The 16,636-nt window shown below is 38.8% G+C and overlaps 2 protein-coding genes across 4 annotated transcripts in view; one reads left to right on the top strand and one right to left on the bottom strand.

The window, feature by feature from the left end:
- LOC101740045 (uncharacterized) overlaps window positions 1-16,636 on the top strand; it is a 91,030-nt gene that overhangs the window by 43,659 nt on the left and 30,735 nt on the right. For 2 of the 3 annotated variants that reach the window (XR_009973269.1, XM_012688467.4), the window contains exon 2: window positions 7,533-7,588. The gene's annotated coding sequence lies outside the window, so the exon portion shown is untranslated. Of the gene's footprint in view, window positions 1-1,430; window positions 1,662-7,532; window positions 7,589-16,636 lie in introns of all 3 variants that reach the window. The other variant, XM_062668833.1, reaches the window with a different exon arrangement.
- Window positions 6,067-9,351, bottom strand: LOC119628531 (uncharacterized). Its single transcript, XM_038011050.1, has 2 exons — window positions 9,030-9,351; window positions 6,067-6,161 (listed from the first exon to the last, which is right to left on the bottom strand). The coding sequence occupies exons 1-2, from the start codon at window positions 9,349-9,351 to the stop codon at window positions 6,067-6,069; spliced, it is 417 nt and encodes a 138-aa protein (XP_037866978.1).

The raw sequence follows: 16,636 nt of genomic DNA, 5'->3' as shown, positions 1-16,636 counted from the left end.
CAAATGTTTCGGACTGAACGAAACGCAATAAATCGATCGTAATATAAACATGAGATTAAACTGTAAAAAGGTACTATTAATTGTATGAAAAGTAGTTAGATCGGTGTGATCTAATCGGCCACTAAATCGATTATGTATAATTGATACTAGTATATCGCTTATCGAGTATCTTACATCACTTGCGTGTGATTGATGGACAACGCTCCCACGTACATAACAATATTAGCATATGAACGCGCAATATTTTGTATTAGCTTTACAAAATTACCTATCCTGTCCCGGGCATAGAATTTGCTAGATATTTTAATAAGAATGTCGTTTTCAACGCGCTAATGGTTCAAGCTATCGTTACTTCAAACAGTCCGACTATAAAATATGAGATATGATAATTATTCACAACATAAAAGCATTGTGCATTGTTCAACGCTTCCGTGATTATATGTGGTATTTAATCGGATGAAATAGCCAATGAATTAACCCGGGCTTTTTAAAAAAAGTAAACTATTCGATGCTGTGTTGAATCTCAATTCTATGTTGGTCTTCATTAGTCTTGAGGGATTACTGGTGGCGCGGGGGCTTTTCCTGATTTACCAGGACAGGTGGGCGAGCAAGGGGTCAGTTAGGAGGGATCGTGGTAAGGACACAAACTTAAACATGCCGATAATTTTGACACTTGACAATATATATTTTATGGACATTATTAATAAAATTGGTGACCATTAATTTTCAGACCCCTTCTTCGTATGCCAGAAAAATTTAACATATGGACGTAAGCTGTTTTACTATAATCCTAAACAAACAGAAGGCGCTCCTAGGAATCACGGTCGGTTTCATTTACCAATATATATTTGTTGTTACGTTTATAATTCCGTCTTGATGTCGTACTGAAATCGAAGTTTCCCGACGGCAAATACAAGTTTGTACTTAGTCATCTTAAATGTCTCATTGTTGAAACTCGGGCTAGTGTGACTGTTGTTAAAATTACTCGCTCTGTACATACATAGTGGCTATGTAATTTAAGTGTATGTTAACTGACTTCAAATATATTAAGTATATCGGAGAAAGTGTATAAGTAGCCCCGTTGATTGATAAATTAAAGAGTGGACGGTTAGCCTGGTATGGACATGTGATGCGTACAGAGGAAATGCATGTGACTAGAAGATGTATGGAAATGGTAGTGCAAGGTAGAGGGGGAAGAGGTTGACCGAAGAAGATATGGATGGAGTGTGTGAATAACGATATGAGAGAAGTGAGTGTTGAGATGACGGCTGATAGAAGATAATGGAATAGAAAAATTCGCTATGCCGACCCCACCTAGTGAGATAAGGTGGAGACAAAGAAGAAGTTAACTGACTTCAAATAATGAATAGTGAAGGTCAGTTGGCGTAGGTTGGTTAAATATGCCCGCGATCTGCTCTCAACACCTGCAGATCGTTGAGTCTCACATACCCCGCGCGCCCCCTAGGCGCGGGGACCTCGTAGGAGGATCGGCCCCCGGCCCGAAAAAAAAAAAAAAAGTGTGTGTGTCCGCTCCGACGCACGACTGGAGTTTACTGGATATAAATATAAATTTGTGTCAGTTGAATACAGTAAAATATGGAAGTTACGTATTCTAGTGAGAATGATCCGGGAGTTGCGGAACACGTGGATGCGGTAATTAAGTAAGTCTATATAATTCACTTTTACAATTAATATATAAGTTGTCCATTCACTGATAGAAGGAATTGTTTATATTTAATAAGCTTTATTAATAAATGATTTGTAGCGGGTTATATTCGGGTATCAACCCACTAACAGTTGATACGTTCAGGAATCGAACCCGAACGGCGTCCGGCCACAAGCAAAACGATGTCGGTAAATTAAACGAAACAATACGAGAAATAGTTCTATATTACGACAACACGATACACTACAGATTATTAACAAATTAACGAGACACAAAACAAACGACTAACAAATATATGAAAATACAATAATGAGAGAAACGCGCGATCAGTACGAGGCTTTGTGGCGGACTGCCGGCGCAGCAGCCCGGCGTCACCTGCAAAACGCGGCCGCGCGTTGGCTCCTGATTGGCGCGCGCACGCATCACGCAATCAGGAGCCAATCAGGCGCATAACGCATTTCGTGTGACATGCTAGTACGATTTTGATTGGCGCGCGCACGCATCACGCAATCAGGAGCCAATCAGGCGCATAACGCATTTCGTGTGACATGCTAGTACGATTTTGATTGGCGCGCGCACGCATCACGCAATCAGGAGCCAATCAGGCGCATAACGCATTTCGTGTGACATGCTAGTACGATTTTGGTCCCCATAATTTTCATACCCCGGGCCTATATATGTAAATCGATTCTAAAGGAGTAAACTCCAAAAAAAAAGGTTGGTTAAATATAAAGATATTATTGGAATTAATATTTATATCACATGGCTCACAAAGCACCGCCTTAACAATTATGCAAACTTCAACTCCTCGTTCACATAAATGAGACACGCGAGAGATATTCACACATGTGGGTCACCGACAGTCACCGTACAAAGTTTTGTGAACACCTACTCGCGTACTTTAGTTTACTTTGCGCAATAGAATTAAGGACTTACCACACTCTGGAGCTCGAACACAAACAGACAATTAGAAGTTTTGTTTGTCTATAGAATTGTTTTGGGTAATAGGATGATGCTGTTAAGTACTAAGATTGATCGAGAGGCGTTTGTTTTTTTTTATTAAGGCTTCTTATAATGCTATCGGAACTCTTAGACATGTTATTCTGAATATAAAATAAAAATTGTCATGCTCCTTAAAAAAGGCGATTTGAAAACAGGAAGAATGGCGTATTCATACAAAGTCGCTATTCAACTTACAGGCTTGTGAATTGTGCCCTCAAACTCCCTACATTCTGTGGATTTTATTTTCTTCCGTCATCATAGTAGTTATGCGTAAATACGTAATTTAGTAAGCAATGGCAGCTCAGCCGTAACATGTCGTCCGCCTTCTAACGCAGTGAAAAAAAAAAGTGTGTGTGTCCGCTCCGACGCACGACTGGAGTTTACTCCTCAAGAACGATTATAAAATAAATAAATAGATAAGGGAATACGGGTATAAATGAATGCATTTTTGATGATACTTAGATTATGCACGGTAAATTTTTATTCTATTAATTATACATTTGATAAATTGCATTTCATAAATAATTTATTAACTGTTAATAAATACTTATTAAATTCTTTGACGTTAAAAAATCTGTGGCATCATCCTGCCACGGCTACCTGAGTGCGGACCTGCGCGCAAGAATCAGGTGATGCGTGCGCGCGCCAATCAGGAGCCAATCAGGCGCATACCGCATTTCGTGTGACATGCTATACTCTCTAGTACGATTTTGGTCCCCATAATTTTCATACCCCGGGCCTATATATGTAAATCGATTCTTAAGGAGTAAACTCCAAAAAATAAAATAATCCCAATGAAGTCGCATTTCTCGATACACATAAATGGGCCAATTTCTCCTTTAGACGTAGCGTGAATACCTCGAGACTCAAAGAAGATACTCATAACGTGATATCTACTTATATACATTTCAATATTTCACTAAAGGAATCGAAAAGAAAAATTTAATTCGAACCTTTTCAAAATGATCACAAGAATAACTTTCATATACAAAACACCGTTTCCAAGAATCAGAACTGAGAATGAATTTTTCACGAAACATAATTTAATTTCGCCCTCCCCTCGTCCAATCTTTCGTGAGGCACTTCTGAAACTTTCGCAGAACTCCTTTTGTGTTCGAAAAGTTAAAGATAGCTTTCAGCATTCTTGTATTCGGCCAGAAGTTCCTGATAATAAAAAGTACTTACAAGCTACTAAATATATTAGGGAACGAAAGCTACTAGCAGTCACGCGTTATTATTTAAAAAGGTAGTCAGATGTTATTGCAAAGCTTTTAAAACTGATATCCCTTGTTCAAGACGGAGCAACATTTTTTACAACAAAAAATCACCAAAAGTCGCGTCACAACTCCCTTTGAGGTCCAATGGAACTTTAAAAGTGCAAGGGAAGCGTATTGTCGCGGTATCGTCTAAGCATGACCATTTGTCCTCGCAGTTCCAGCTTGAGGAGAATCGGAGTGCGTTCTTCCGTGACCCCGGCTACTGTTACGTTAAACAAGGGTGCATAGCTCTCACACGTCTTTAAGACCATTCCTCGGCGTCACAGTGTAACTGGATCTCAGATATCTCGTTAACTACGTGGCCTTTATCTTGCCGAGCCACTTGCCGACATGCAACAGGTACCTATTGTTATTACGCGGCATTATGTTACAAAACTATCTGTGACAAACTCGGCAAGGTCGTTTTCGTACTTTCTATATTAGTACCAGTTATATTATTATTGAGATATTGTTTGTTACGTTTTGTTCCTAAATTAGCAACAATTCCACTAGAGGGCTTAGTATGGCGTGTAATTGGTGATGGTGTAATGTGATTTCATCTGGCTTACTGTATTTCCCTCTCCAGACTTGAATACCTAAGTAATGGCAGGTCATATTCAAAGTCGTCATGTGCGGGTACCAACCTCTTGTGTATTTTTGCCACAATGCATTTGAGTTTGATCGTATCAATACTATTGGAATTTGAGCCTTATGCTTCAAAGTAGACTGCAGTATTTATGTCGTGACATCAACGTGGATAATGGGGTAGTAATAATAGCTGTTGGAGAATGAACATCTTGGGTGGAGGAAGGTGCTTAACCTCGGTTGTCACAATTACAAAATCAAATATCAATTTTAATTTTCAAAAATTTCAATAACAAGTCCTTCATAGTTATAAAAACAACAAAAAAAACCAACCACGATTGTGACAATTGAAACAAAGGGACATTATTACACCGTAGATAATTAAAATGCAACGTGTATATTATTATTTTGTATTAGATAGGTACAAGTGAGTGAGTCAATCGTTTACACGTGTTTACTGAGTTGTTTTTGTTTAATTTAACTTGAATACCGACCAACTCACTGACAACCGAGCTCTGTGCAGCTACTGTTGTCATATCACTTGACAGTTGGCAGCGAAATCTCAATCGTATTACCCAAAATACGCCTCTCGATTGAACACGTTATGAGACGTGCTGATGAGTTTCTATGTTGTTTTATTGGGTCCTCGAAGACTACCATGATTGATTTTCTGCTGAAAAAGGCAGTTGTATTGGGTCATCGAAGATAACTTTCTGCAGAAAAAGGCAGCGCGAAGGTTTCAACCTGAGCAGACTTCCACAAACTAATTTCAGTATTATCAAAATTTAGTAGATCACAGAAATATTGACAATATTACAATCACCTACCAAACCGAGCGTAGTTAGAATAGCACCTTAAGCCACCAACGATTAGTTAGGGAACAAAAAAAATTATAACAAATCGTCCACCTATGTTCAATTGCAGTTGCTAATGAAATATTAATCTTGAAAGAGATATTAGTTGCGTGTCGGTACGTCATCACATTATTGAACGGTTATTGAACTACGCATTCGATGTTGGCACGGATTAGTGGTTAATAAATCAGACGGTGGTCGTAAGTCTTCTTGACTTGTTATTCCTTCGTTTCTCGTTATCTACTCAGTGGAAGTCATCCATGAATATACTAACGTGGTCAGGTTCATTCTTCATTAGAAGACTTTTCAAACATAGAGCTGCGAAGCTCCTTTATAAAAATAATCTAATTTTGAAACAGAATCGCATGATTTTAATAAAATTTGACCTTGTTTTGTCTGAAATCCGACATTGTCATCTGTCGCACATGGACCTTTTATTATAAAATATGCTATGTTTTATTTTATTTTTATTGCTGAGATGGTTGGACGAGCTCACAGCCCACCTGGTGTTAAGTGGTTACTAGAGCCCATAGACATCCACAACGTAAATGCGTCACCCACCTTGAGATATAAGTTCTAAGGTCTCAGTGTAGTTTCAACGGCGGCCCCACCCTTCAAACCGAAACGCATTACTGCTTCACGGCAGAAATAGGCAGGGCGGTGGTACCCACCCGCGCGGACTCACAAGAGGTCCTACCACCAGTCATATGTGGATTTCGAGGTGATCGGTGATCATCTCCTTTTTACCTTCACACCTATCGCCACCGGAGCAAAGCTTGTTCATACTAACTGATATTGCTGCGATCGTCCACAGTGCATTTACAGAAATCTTTTTTGCCAGGTTCCATCTGGGTCTGGAAACTCAACCCCACGGTTTTTCCCGAGTGCTATGGCATGTCTTTCTTAAAATGAGTATAGTCGTTTTCCTGTAAATGCTGTAAAAAAATAGATATGTAGTAAAAATATTTGAAAATTATATTAAGATAGAAAAATCGAGTTATATCAGGCTCCCGCAGCCATTTAATATCAGGTGGGTCGTGAACTTGTAAGCCGATCAATTGAAAAACGTCATTCTTAGCGTAAATCTGGCCAACAAAACGACAAATAATACAAAAAGCATTCATTAACCGAGTTTCTCAAGATATTTCACAATAAAAGACAAGAAAATATAATTGTAGACACTGATATTAAACACACATCAAGGACAGATTTCTGATATCTAATCAAGGGTGAAGCGTTACCAATTATTGGCCAATACGAACTAAATTTTAATACCAGTATTAAACCAAGCTTCGCCGCGCAACTTATAAAACTCAGCGGAACACAACTAACTATATACATATGACGTCATTTTAACTATATACATAATATGACGAAATATGCATGCTATGTGATAAATATAATTAAAATTACTAGAGGTCCCGCATTAGTCGAAATTCGACTATAATTAATTGGAGTTGTAAGTTTGTACACTATTATGATTGTATTTTATACTTCTATAATCACAAATTTCGACAAGGCTACACTATAAAAAAATATTAGTAAAGACAAACAATATTGACAACAGACGTCAAGAACAAAAGTTTGACAATAAATAGTATGCATGCGTGTGTGCGTCAAATACATGGTATGTAGTATGTGTAATGTTTTCTTTATTGATTTAATGTATCTTTTATGCATTATTTAAAAAAAATATTAGCCTTGTGCACTTCTTCTCTATATTCTCTATAAGTGTGGAAAATTTCATACTCCTCCGTCTGCGCAATTTACGTAAAAAGGGATACAAAGTTTTTGCTTCACGTATTAATATATAGATTAATCTCGTGATGTTAAAATATCAAATCAATAATATTTCACAAATGTGAAATATTACTTTAACAATTTACTACATTCGGGTTTTCTATTGATTGTTTTTTAACCAATAACATTAAACTTATTATGAATTCGTATTATGCGACTTCGAACGATTCACAAATAAATCGTTTTTATGTATTCCGATTTAGAAAAAAATAAATAAATAAGAATAAATTTTATCACACAAATAAAATTTTAATTGTGATTTATTTCTGATAATTTTTAAAGCCGCGTTCGCGTGTCATTGTTTTATTATAAACAAATCTATTTTATATCAAACGTGACAGTTTTAATTGTTAATTTTATTATTTACAGATAAATATCAGGGACACAGATGATAGCCCCGTGAACACCTGAACCGACTGAAATAGGTGAGTTGAAAAACCTTCACAAGATCTGTTAGTGGGTTTTGGGTCACTTCTGTAGAGGTTGTTACCGATTGTGACGTCGATAATAAAGAACTAAGATACATAATGAAAGACATCGTTTATTCTCTAATATGGTACATGTGTTTATATGTAGACAGGCGCCCGGCCATAGATAATACACATAAATTAGTTATAGATAAGCAACTCAAGCACTCAACAAAAATGTTTTTACGGGCGTCGGCCACTAGATGGTTTCGCTTCGCTTAGTTTCACATTGCTCCAGTAACATATTAAATACCCTATATTTTATTTATACTGAAGGATTTTGCAAATTTTCAGAAACCGCAAATTGATAAAATTTAAGGGCTGGGCAACCGTTGTACTGTTAAAAGTGAGACCTTAGAACTGAAGTCTCAAGACGAGTATTTTCATTCAGGCCACGGTGGTCACCGGTGAGCCTTATCTTACTGAACCATTCGGGCCTTGAGGGTGACCCGTGAGCCGCGTGAGGGCTCCAACGTAAACGCTTCCTACAAGTCACAGATCGCAGCTGTCAAACAAAACACGTTTGGAACTGAGCCGCGTGGCCCTTTAGTCGAACCGAACGCCTCGATTTTCCAATCCTATACAAAGTTGTAGTTTTTAATCAAATCCTTTTAAAATCTTATACCTTTAAACGAGCAATTCTTGTATATAAATATATATGTATATCATCTGAATCTCGAAAACGGCTCCAACGATTTTCATAAAATTTGGTATACAGGGGATTTCGGGCGATAAATCGATCTAGCTACGATTTATTTTCAGAAAATGTTGTTTTATTCGTGTTTTCAATAATCAACTCTTCCCGACATCTATTGGCGAATAATAATACTATTTTTCTTAATTGAGGGCAACTAACCGCTTTAAAGACACAACAAGATCTTCTTCTTTTTCTCCACCTTATCCCACTATGTGGGGTCGGCACAGCTAATTTTTCTCTTCCATTCTCTTCTATCAGCCGTCATCTCAACACTCACTCCTCTCTCTCTCATATCGTCATTCACACACTCCATCCATGTCTTCTTCGGTCGACCTCTTCCCCCTCTACCTTGCACTACCATTTCCATACATCTCCTAGTCACATGCATCTTCTCTCTACGCATCACATGTCCATACCACGCTAACCGTCCGCTCCTTAATTTGTTATTTACCGGGGCCACTTTCACACTTCCTCTGATATACTCATTCTTTATCTTATCCATTCTTGTCACTCCACACATCCATCTCAACATTCGCATCTCTGCCGCATGCACTCCTCTTTCATGCTTAACTTTCGTCGCCCAACACTCAGATCCATACAGCACGACAGGTCTAATGATCGTTTTGTAAATTTTGCCCTTGAGCTGAAGGGGCATTCTCCGATCGCATGCTGTTGCAGAGACCTGTCGCCATTTCATCCAACCAGCGTTTATTCGATTTGCGACGTCCCGGTCTATGTTGCCGTCGTTCTGGAGTATAGAGCCGAGGTACTTGAAGTCGGAGCAGACTGGCAGGGATACACCATCTAAGGCGATTTGCGTGAAGTCTGAAGAACCACCAAAATCACAAAACATGTGCTTGGTTTTTGTTCGACAGATCTTCAAACCCACGTTTTCCAACCTTTCTTTCCATTTTGCCAATCTCCTCTGTATCTCAGGCCCTTCCTCTCCAACGAGAACAATGTCGTCGGCGAACAGCATACACCAAGGCGCCTCTTCCTGTATGTCCGATGTTAGGGCATCCATTATTAGGATGAACAGGTAGGGCTTAAAGCTGATCCCTGGTGTAAGCCTACCGCCACACTGAACTCGTCGCTATCGCCAGCTGCGGAGCGTACGTACGTACTAGCTCTACCGTACATAGCTCGAACAAGCCGTTGGTATTTCCCTGGCACTCCTTTCACTTTCATGCTCCACCACAAAACCTCACGGGGAACCCTATCATACGCTTTTTCTAAATCAACAAACACCATGTGCACATTTTTACTTGCACGGCGATATTTTTCGCACAATTGGCGCAGGGAAAAAATGGCGTCCGTTGTACTGCGTCCCGGCATGAACCCGAATTGGTTCTGTGATACCTCACTCTCATCTCTCATTCTTCTCGCTATCACTTTCTCCCAAGCTTTCATACTATGTGACATGAGCTTTATTCCTCTATAATTGTCGCATACCTGTATGTCACCTTTGCTCTTAAATACAGGCACGAGTGAACTTTTGCACCACTCGTCAGGCATGGCCTCTTCTTGAAACAATTTATTGAAGAATAAAGTCAGCCACGTGCATCCATCCGCTTTCAGAAACTTCCACACTTCTATTGGAATACCATCTGGTCCAGTAGATTTTCCATTCTTCATATCTTGTACAGCCTTTCGTACTTCTTGCATACTTATTTCCCTTACTACACCAGTATTTATCGGAACATTTTGCAGTTCACCACTCCAGTCATTCTCTTCATTCATCAACCTTTCAAAATACCTCTTCCATCTATCTCTTATTTCCTCATCATTTGTTAACACTCTTCCAGCACTATCTTTCACGCACTTAATGTGGTTAAAATCTCTTCCATCCTTCTCTCTTGCTTTGGCTATCCTATAAATGTGTTTTTGTCCTTCAGGTCTTTCTAGTGACTCATACAATGCATCCTGTGCCTTGGCCCTTGCAATAGCTACAGCCTTTTAAAGACACAACAAGATGGCGTTATCAAAAAAAAAACCGAGCAATGCTCGGTCATCATCTAGTATGTTAAAAACTAGACGGTAAAAGTCGCTAATTTTTATTTTCCATTCAAATTATCACATTTTATAAATTTTATTATGAAAATCCCAAGTTGATAAATATTACTGATTCCCTAATTTTGGCTTGGCCCCCTTGGCCCAGGTCATGACCGGTGCTTGTGGTACCTAAAAGCACCATTAATAGTCCGGGCAGATCCATAATGACGTGCCAGTTACTATATTTATTATTAATAGAAGCAGTTACATACCCGCGATGCTTACTCAGCGCTGTCTATACTTGCTTTATATTCAGTCAATACTGAGTCACAAGTTCCGCTAAACATAGAACTCAGGTTGCCTAAGATTAAATCGAGAAATAACTCGTACATAAAGCTTTCAGCGAGAACTTGACAAGGGGTTTATGGTGGTTCTAAAAAAAAAAAAGAGTTTGAAGATATTTTTTTTATTGCCATTGTAGGCATACGAGCATACGGCCCACCTGATGGTAAGTGATCACCGTCGCTCATGGACGTCAGCAATGCCAGGGGCAAAGCCAAGCCGCTACCTACAAAAAAAAATTAACTTCTTATTTTTTGAGTGATATTTGTCAATAAGTTAGGATGAGTTAGAATATGTACCTACTACATTAGGATTGTCATCATCGGTCCTTTATATCTATGCAATTTTTTAAGTTAATCGGTCGTTTTTAAGTTATCAACAATTACGATACATGAGGTTAAACTAATAATAACGTGTTCAAAAGGATTACGGTAAGTTGCACTTGACATTGTCAATGACCGGGGGCGGCCGTCACAACCTTATTAGAGTTGGAACGTCAGCCTATTTAATTCAATTACTCTGCAACAAGAAAATTTTACTTATCGGTTTTCGTGAAGCCCCAGGTCGCATTCATGTTTAGATGTCGATGTAACCACTTAACACCTGGCGAGCCGTTAACTCGTCGATCGATCAAGTGCAATAATAATAAATTTGATTACCTTCATTCCCGATCCTGCGGACAGAATGGAAAGCAGTCGACGTCGCCCAAAACACGTCATCTCGGATCCTCCCGATCCACTAACGGTGCTTTTAGGTACCTCAAGCACCGGTCACCGCTTGCGACGGGTTCGACGAGTAAACTAACTCTCAGACACAGCCCACTGAGTTTCTCGCCGGATCTTCTCAGTGGGTCGCGTTTCCGATCCGGTGGTAGATTCTGCGAAGCACGGCTCTTGCTAGGGTTCGTGTTAGCAACGTCGTCAGGTTTGAGCCCCGTGAGCTCACCTACTAGCCACGGTTACGCTGGAATAGCCGCTCCAGACTACCAGCTTAGGTAGGAAAAAAAGAAAGAAAGAAATGATTACCTTTTTGTTCCTACATCTAAATCAAGAAGTCTGATGCGAACTATACAACTCCTTATCGTTTCGCGATATAATTAATTTATTACTGGAATGAATCAAAAAGCCACATCTACTCCGATGGATAACGTTTTACGGTTTCTAAACGATTAAAATCAATCTCATAGAAAGCTAAAGTGTGCAGAATCGCTCTTTTATTAAATGCTATACGAATTTATGCTGGACGTCGCTACTGGATGATGCGAGAGAAGATAGTTTTGGATACGGATAGTAAAATTATGATTGTATTTATTTTTTTAATGCCGATGATGGTATAGATTGTCCTTTTATATGAATGAGGGATTAATGGTCACCAGGACAGGTGGGAAAGCAAAGACTCAGCCAGGAGTGTGCGATTTGCTAACAGCTACCCGAGCGCATCCAAAGGAGACCTTACTACTCAAGAGCAGCTGTTTCGCGATTGAATCTACTACCGGATCGGAATCGCGACCCGTTGAGAAGACCCGGCGAGAAACTCAGCGGACTGATGTTTTTTTTTAATCATTGAAGGATTACTGGTGGCCCGGAGGCCTTTTCAGATGGGTTAGGTTGCACGTCGAGATATTTGCCAAGTTCGACGAGTACGGTTACCGATCACAGACAGTCCATGAGATGAGCAGCTACACCTAACACAGTATGAGTGAAAATCCTCTGTATCCTGCTGAAATAGGCAGCATAGTGATATCTATCCGTGCAGATTCAAAAAATGCCTTACCAACAGTAAATACATGACATATTTTTACACTAATTCTGGGCTTTCTTCTTAAGGTAGTAGGATGAATGGTAGCTAGTGTTTTTTTGTACTTTTTTTATTTTTTATTGCTTAGATGGGTGGACGAGTTCACAGTCCACCTGGTGTTAAGTGGGTACTGAAGCCCATAGACATCTACGGCGTAAATGCGCCACTCACCTTGAGATCTATGTCTCAAGTATAGTTACAACGGCTGCCTCATCCTTCAAACCGAAACGCATTACTGCTTCACGGCAGAAATAGGCAGGGCGGTGGTACCTACCCGTGCGGACTCAAAAGAGGTACTACCACCAGTAATTACGCAAATTATAATTTTGCGGGTTTGATTTTTATTACACGATGTTATTCCTTCACCGTGGAAGTCAATCGTAAACATTTGTAGAATACGTATTTCATTAGAAAAAAAACTGAACACTATTTCCATACTGAATTATTCCGAAATTGCCAATTTAGTCGTTTGAGTGTGAAATCGTAACAGACGAGAGCTATTTCATAAACAATATCAATATGAGCCAGGTATTCCAGTTATAAAACGCTAAATCGAGACAAAACTAGTTCGGACGCACCGAAACACGTTTTGTGTTTCGTAATTATATGCAAACGACAAAGAAAGAAAGACTTGAACATTTCGCATGCAACATACAATACCGTTTTGAGATAAATAGAGGAAACATCAAAATGTCAACGACCTCGGAACAGGAGCTGTGAACGACGCCATGTTGTATATTTGTATATTACTAGTGGTCGCCCGGTAGTCGAAATTCGACTATAATTAGTTGAAATTATAAGTTTGTACACTAATAAGATTCTATTTTCAAAGACTTACTTTTATACTTCTACTATTATACTTCTATAATCACAAATTTCGCCAAGACGAAAAATAAAAATAAAGACAAACAGTATTCAATCTGTTCTCAATTTGACCACAGACGTCAAGAACAAAAGTTTGACAATAAATAAATAGTATGCATGCGTGTGTGCGTCAAATACATGGCATTACGCATTATTTAAAAAAAAGACTAGCATTATGCACTTCTTCTCTATATTCTCTATAAGTGTGGAAAATTTCATACTCCTCCGTCCGCGCAATTTTCGTAAAAAGGGATACAAAGTTTTTGCTTCACGTATTAATATATAGATACAATTTTACTTGTTCATAGTTCGGCGATATACCGCCTTCCCTCCGTTAAATATATCTGAGGTTAGGGTCTATAATATCGCACCGTTAGAATTGAGTTTAATCCAAAAATTTGGTTTTTTTTGGCCAACGCCAACATGTAATTGAAAATTCCGATTTAAATTAAGCATTTGATTTTAAAAAAACGAAAACTGTACTTTATCCTTTTCTAGACTAAAATTGAAATTAAATTTTCAATTTTAAAAGTTTAATTGTATAAACTGATAGAATACATCTTTAAAAGTAATTAAAAAAAAACATTTTCTTAAAAATTTAATTACCTAAGTACATTTATCGAGTTCCAGCGTTATGACAGAATTTCATACGTCATTATTTTGTAACGCGAATGTTCACGAATACTCACGCTTGGCAATTGGTTAGTGAAGCAGCTCCAATGCAAATATTTTTGTGGCCAACCAGATAAGCTAATGATTCAACTTTTACTGTCCATGGTCATAATTACTCATAAATTTTACTGTGTAAATACGAGTTGAATTTGTAATGTACCACACCTCACCCTTCCACTCGAAAATGATCACGCGTTTTGCTCATATCAATAGCTTACAAAGAATTGGAAATTCTTAATGTTCCCTCAATTACGTTCGTCCTTCATGTTAGACAGAAAATCTCCCCGTTCTCAGATTCTACGACCCATCGATAGATTCAATATGCGCCCTTATTATTCCATTAGCGTTCACTTTCCATCCGCACTGAACCAAATCCGCCCTAAAAAAGAAAGAAGCGAAGAAAATAAAAATAAAAAACAAAACGTAAAAACACGAGAATTAAATAATTCAATTCTCTCGGGGTCGCTTTCTTGAAGATGTCGTGTGAATCGTACCGAAACAGATATGTAAGAAGGTACAATTATTCACGGTTTCGAACACACATGTTTGTTTTTGTTTTCACTTCAGTACCTATGCTGAGTGCGAGTTTTTAACTTCTCGATCGCGTAAAAGTTAACTCAAATTTGTATGCTCATCGTTACTTGTCGAAGGGCTCGACGTAAAATTAACAACCCACAGACACAGCCCACTGAGTTTCTCGCCGGATCTTCTCAGTGGGTCGCGTTTCCGATCCGATGGTAGATTCTGCGAAGCACGGCTCTTGCTAGGGTTCGTGTTAGCAATGTCTTCAGGTTTGAGCCCCGTGAGCTCACCTACTAGTTAAGGTTACGCTGATATGGTCTCTCAAGGCTGTCAGCTTAGGTAAGAAAAAAAATGAAATTGGAACTGCGCCCCTAGCGGCAAACGTAGGAACCTTGTCACCGTTGTCGCCCTAGACACGTCCTTACGGATCCGTCAGATCCAATAACCGTTGCATTAGACACCTTCAGCTCTAACACTAGGAGCAGCTTTAGGGATTCCGGTAACCATACTCGTCGAACTCGGCAAAGAGTTCGACGTGCAACCTAACCTAAACATCAGCCCGCTGAGTTTGTCGCCGGATCTTCTTAGCGGGTCGTGATTCCGATCCGGTAGTAGATTCATTCGCGAAGCAGCTGCTCTTGTTAGGTTTCCTTTAGAGGCGCTCGGATAGCTGTCAGCAAATTCCACCCCTCCTGGCCGTGCCAGTGCTCGCCCACGTATCCTGGTGAAACTGGAAAGGCCTTTGGACTACTAGTGATCCCTCAATCACAAGCCAGGATGCTGGTAACTACCCGTGCGGACTCACAAGACGTCCTACCAAAGTTCTTAGCCAGTTTAATTATCTGTGCAATTTAATTCGATTTGCCAAAGTATTGTTGTTGAGAATTGCTATGATTGCTGTGTTTTTTCTATTCTAGTAAGTAAGGTATCAAATAATTCAAAAAGTACATCACGCGTGAAAACTACACAAAACAAAGTACTTAATAATGTAATTGTTATGTTATTTATTCAAATGTGACTAATTAATACATTGTTTTTGTTAACACGTTGGTTAGTTATTCAGAGAAATATTAACTAATAGAAGGTAATTTACGTTTTATTGCTATTTTCAATTAAATCAAAATATTTCCTGTTGGTCTCATTAGTCGCGAGAGAAGGAATCTATATATTAATACGTGAAGCAAGAACTTTGTATCCCTTTTTACGAAAATTGCGCGGACGGAGGAGTATGAAATTTTCCACACTTATAGAGAATATAGAGAAGAAGTGCACAATGCCAAAATTTTTTTAAATAATGCACAAAAGATACATTAAATCAATAAAGAAAAAATTACACACACTACATACCATGTATTTGACGCACACACGCATGCATACTATTTATTGTCAAACTTTTGTTCTTGACGTCTGTTGTCAAATTGAGAATAGATTAAATATTGTTTGTCTTTGTTAATATTTTTATAGTATAGTCTTGGCACAATTTGTGATTATAGAAATATAAAATACAATCATAATAGTGTACAAACTTACAATTCCAATTAATTATAGTCGAATTTCGACTACTGCGGGACCTCTAGTATACTTTATTGCACACCAAAACACAATTTGCACTGAAAATCGGTCAATGGGTGGATTGATTTGTACAATGGACGGTCTTATCGCTAAAAGCGGCTTCTTCCAGGCAACCGTTTTCACACAGGAACATTAAGTAAAACTCATAGCAGGTACTTACATACTTATAAATGACTAACTATATTCAGATAGATCTATCAAAACAGATCGTCGTAATCATCACCATCATCAGCCCACAGACGTCCACTGGACTAGACGTAGACCTCCCCCAAGGTGGTACTTTACAATGATCGGTTCTACGCATCGTGAATATCCCATACCTTGAAATATTTTCGTAACTAATGAGAATAATACACATGTAAATAAGTAATTGAAGTCGTCGTGGCCTAAGACGTTCGGTGCATTCGTATCTAGCGATGCAACGGTGTTCGAATCCCGCAGGCGGGTACCAATTTTTGTAATGAAATACGTACTCAACAAATGTTCACGGTTGACTTCCACGGTGAAGGAATAACATCGTGTAATAAAAATCAAACCCGCAAAATTAT

The sequence above is a fragment of the Bombyx mori genome, chromosome 5 (genome assembly GCF_030269925.1).
Source record: "Bombyx mori chromosome 5, ASM3026992v2".
Classification (NCBI taxonomy): Eukaryota; Metazoa; Arthropoda; class Insecta; order Lepidoptera; family Bombycidae; genus Bombyx; species Bombyx mori.
This window is presented reverse-complemented; position numbering and strand designations above follow the sequence as displayed.

Coding starts and splice junctions, on each gene's coding strand:
- LOC119628531 (XM_038011050.1), bottom strand. CDS start 9,351: ATGGATGCCCTAACATCGGACATACAGGAAGAGGCGCCTTGGTGTATG. Junction 6,162..9,029: donor CGCAAATCGAATAAACGCTG/GTTGGATGAAAT, acceptor GGACGATCGCAG/CAATATCAGTTAGTATGAAC.